This window comes from Arachis ipaensis, chromosome B02, assembly GCF_000816755.2.
Source record: "Arachis ipaensis cultivar K30076 chromosome B02, Araip1.1, whole genome shotgun sequence".
Lineage (NCBI taxonomy): Eukaryota > Viridiplantae > Streptophyta > Magnoliopsida > Fabales > Fabaceae > Arachis > Arachis ipaensis.
Genome location: NC_029786.2, coordinates 17,821,416 through 17,823,145, shown reverse-complemented (window position 1 = coordinate 17,823,145; position 1,730 = coordinate 17,821,416). Strand labels below are relative to the sequence as shown.

The following is a 1,730-nucleotide window of genomic DNA, read 5'->3' as shown; positions in this document are numbered from 1 at the left end:
TTTACAGTGTAAAATTTTTTATTCGATCTATAGACTTAACGATTTTTGACCACTTAAATAATTAAAAATTTTAAAATTGTAAAAAACTTTTTTTATCTTTAAAGGAAATGATTAAGAAGTGAAAATAATATTTAGTGTAATTTAAATAAAATATAAGATTTCTCTTTCGTGATACCTACCTTACTTAAGTGATGTTGTTGTCCACATATGCTAGAACCATAAACTGACCCATCATATGTAATGTATTTTCATGCATGCGTACTCTACACACAGAGGTGGCTAAGCTCAATGCAAATGAATGGTACTTCTTCAGCTTCCGTGACCGCAAATACGCCACCGGGTTTCGCACCAATCGCGCCACGACATCTGGCTATTGGAAAGCGACCGGCAAGGATCGTACGGTTCTCGATCCCCTCACCCGCGAGGTCGTAGGGATGCGGAAGACTTTGGTGTTCTACAAGAATAGAGCCCCAAATGGCATCAAAACTGGTTGGATCATGCATGAGTTTCGCTTGGAGACCCCACACATGCCACCTAAGGTTAATTCATTTTTCTCGCATCTCAAATTTTAAATTTTTCAAAAGTTTTTAACGATGTCGTTTAATTACATCTATTTTTTTAAATGATTATTTATGTAGTCAAAATAAAATTAATTATTTTTATTGATATAACAATATGTGATTAGATGTATATGTAAATCTATTTTATATAGACAGTATATTAAAATTAAATTTAAAAAATATTTATAAATATTTTCAAAGGTGCATATAGATATCATGATTAATTGATTATGATATGGTTTACACGCTTACTTAATAATAGTAATGGCCACTACTATATTGGGAGTGTACGGTACATGATAAATGGGGAATGAGATTAGGGTATAGTGGAGAGAAGGATCTTAATTAGTTTCAATATGTTCCCACGTAAGAGATATATGTTAAAACTTATGATTGTGATTTCATTTATATCTTAATGAAACCTTTAGATGAAATGACTAATATCCGATGATAAGATTTTTTTTTAAAGAAACATATTAGGCACTTAAGTTAGGCATATATTTAACTAATTTGTTTGCTAATACAAATTTGTTTTTAGGAATTAAGTGTTTACATACTAATTAATAATATGAAAAATATAATAAATAATTGCATTGTCAATCACTAAAATTATAAAAAGTGTGTTAAATCAATATAAATAAGTACCTATTATTATATATATATAATAACTATACATTCTGATTTCTTATTTTCTTGTAATTTATCGATTCAAAATGTAAAACTCTACAACATTCTCAACGACTAATAAAACATGATCTCTTATTTTTAATAATAAACGGGTTTATGTATAACACCATAAATATGGAAAGAACTTGACCTGTATTTCATCTTAAAGTGACAACCTTGTAGATAATTGAAAACAACTTTCATTTCTGGTTGGAAAGTTGAAAACTTAATTAGCCTATGTCATGTAAAAGATTAGGTAGAATCTAATGTCTTTTCTCCATGTGAACGTTTGAGTTAGGATCATATTTGGCTTCAGCATCGATCATTTAGATTATTGAGATAAAAAGGGAACCAGCATGCGTCTGTGACAACTTATATATATTAATATAATAATGTTACGGTGACTATAATATTTTAAAAAGTATTATTGAAATTAAAGTAATATATTATTAATTATTAAATAATAATTTTTAAAAAGTATATTTAAAAAAATTACTTAAGTTT

The 1,730-nt window shown here is 27.9% G+C and overlaps 1 protein-coding gene across 1 annotated transcript in view; it reads left to right on the top strand.

The window, feature by feature from the left end:
• Positions 1 to 1,730, top strand: part of LOC107625035 (protein CUP-SHAPED COTYLEDON 3) — a 6,426-nt gene that overhangs the window by 3,596 nt on the left and 1,100 nt on the right. Inside the window, exon 2 of the mRNA XM_016327565.2 lies at positions 274 to 539. Within this exon, the coding sequence (XP_016183051.1) occupies positions 274 to 539 (266 nt within the window). The remainder of the gene's footprint in view (positions 1 to 273; positions 540 to 1,730) is intronic.